At 63.2% G+C, this 1,612-nt stretch overlaps 1 protein-coding gene across 1 annotated transcript in view; it reads right to left on the bottom strand.

Annotated features, from left to right (window-relative positions):
- Positions 1-312, bottom strand: part of LOC107296472 (avidin-like) — a 1,635-nt gene extending 1,323 nt beyond the window's left edge. The window contains exon 1 of the mRNA XM_015825826.1: positions 192-312. Coding sequence (XP_015681312.1) covers positions 192-312 — 121 coding nt within the window. The remainder of the gene's footprint in view (positions 1-191) is intronic.
- Between the last annotated feature and the right edge of the window lie 1,300 nt (positions 313-1,612).

Here is a 1,612-nt window from a genome sequence, read left to right as displayed (position 1 = left end):
GCTCCAAAATTTTGCCAACCTCAGCTAATGGGGGGGGGGGGGAGACATTCAGTGAAAGAATCTGCAAGAGGTAGATCTAAGGAAGGGGCGATCCCCTAGATTCCCTCCTCCCGTTCTATTTGCTTCCAAATAGTGAGTGGCTGTATCATTGAAGTTCCAGTTGACGGTGAAGTCAATGGTGGGCTGGGGACCCTGGTGCTGGATGCCCTGCAGTGGGGATGGCCGGATGGTATTTTCGGAGGCCGAGACTGCCGTTTTGTAGAGACCGCTGAACACCCCCGCTGTTGATCTCCATGGTGGAGGTGAGGTCATTCTTCCAGGTGCCGGTCAGGGAGCACTAAAGGAGAGCGGGAGGGGGAAGGAAAACGGCTCACGGCGCTAGCCAAGCCCAGCTGTCCAATAGGTAGAGACTTTGGATCCATTTTCTCCGTGAGATCTGAAAACAGCCGTTACTTCCACGTGCCCGACTCCCAGGCTGCCCACGCCAGGTGGGGCTGGCAAAGGCGGCGCATCGCACAGTCCGTCGGTGGAGGCGCCTGCCAGACCGCATCCGGGACGACACCCCGCGGGCGGATCGCTCTGCCATCTGCGCAGCGAGAGAGAGCACCCGCCCCGGCTGCAGGTTGCCAAAGAAGCGGCCGAGCACGGAGGAGGAAACGCTGGGCGTCCCTCCGTCGGGCGGGAATCCCGCCCCTCCCCGTCGAGGGCGGTGGGGGGAGCCGGTGCGAGCGGGGCTTTATAAGAGGCGTCCCGCCTGGGATTGGCACATCTAGAATGCTGGAGACCACCATGGCGATTGGCTTTTCAGCTCTGGGGCTCTTCGCTTTCCTATTCGGCTGCCCCGGAAAGTTTGCCGAACCCCAAAACTCGGAGCGAACCGCCAAGGTCAGATGCTGGGTGGTGGACGGAGGGTCCCAGCCTCCACCGGGAAAATCCCCCGTCACCAGCCTCTGCTCGGGTGGGCGGCAGGAGCACCTGGTGGGAGCCGGCGGGCTGCGCAGAGGGTGCCGCTTCCTCGGGGTTGATCGCACCGGGTGCCGTCGCGCTGAGAGCCAGAGGCCCTGGGTCCCCAACGGACGGACGCCCAGCGTTTCCTCCTCCGTGCTCGGCCGCGACTCCGGCAGCCTGCCGCCGGGGCTGGTGCTCTCGCTCGCTGCGCAGAGGACAGAGCGATCTGCCCACGGGGTGTCGTCCCGGACGCGGTCTGGCAGGCGCCTCGACCGACGGATTTTGGGATTGGCCGCCTTTGCCAGCTCCACGCGGCGTGGGCAGCCTTGGGGGTCGGGCACGTGGGAGCAGCGGGTGTTTTCAGATCCTCCGGACAAAATGGAGGCAGAGTCTCTACCTGTTGGACAGCTGGGCTTGGCTAGCGCCATGACTCGGTTTCCTCCCCTCTCCCGCTCTCCTTTAGTCCTCCCTGATTCGCACCTGGAAGAATGACCTCAACTCCACCACGAAGATCAACAGCGTCAGGAACACGGGGGTGTCCAGCGGCGTCTACAAAACGGCAGTCTCGGCCTCCGACAATCCCATCCGGCCATCCCTGCTGCAGGTCATCCAGCACCAGGGTCCCTAGCCGGTCTTTGGCCTCATCATCATCTGGAACCTCTCT

The sequence above is a fragment of the Protobothrops mucrosquamatus genome, unplaced genomic scaffold (genome assembly GCF_001527695.2).
Source record: "Protobothrops mucrosquamatus isolate PMUCROS unplaced genomic scaffold, P.Mucros_1.0 scaffold2823, whole genome shotgun sequence".
In the NCBI taxonomy this organism is placed as follows: Eukaryota; Metazoa; Chordata; class Lepidosauria; order Squamata; family Viperidae; genus Protobothrops; species Protobothrops mucrosquamatus.
Note: the sequence above shows the minus strand (reverse complement) of the source record. Positions and strands in the feature narration are given on the sequence as shown.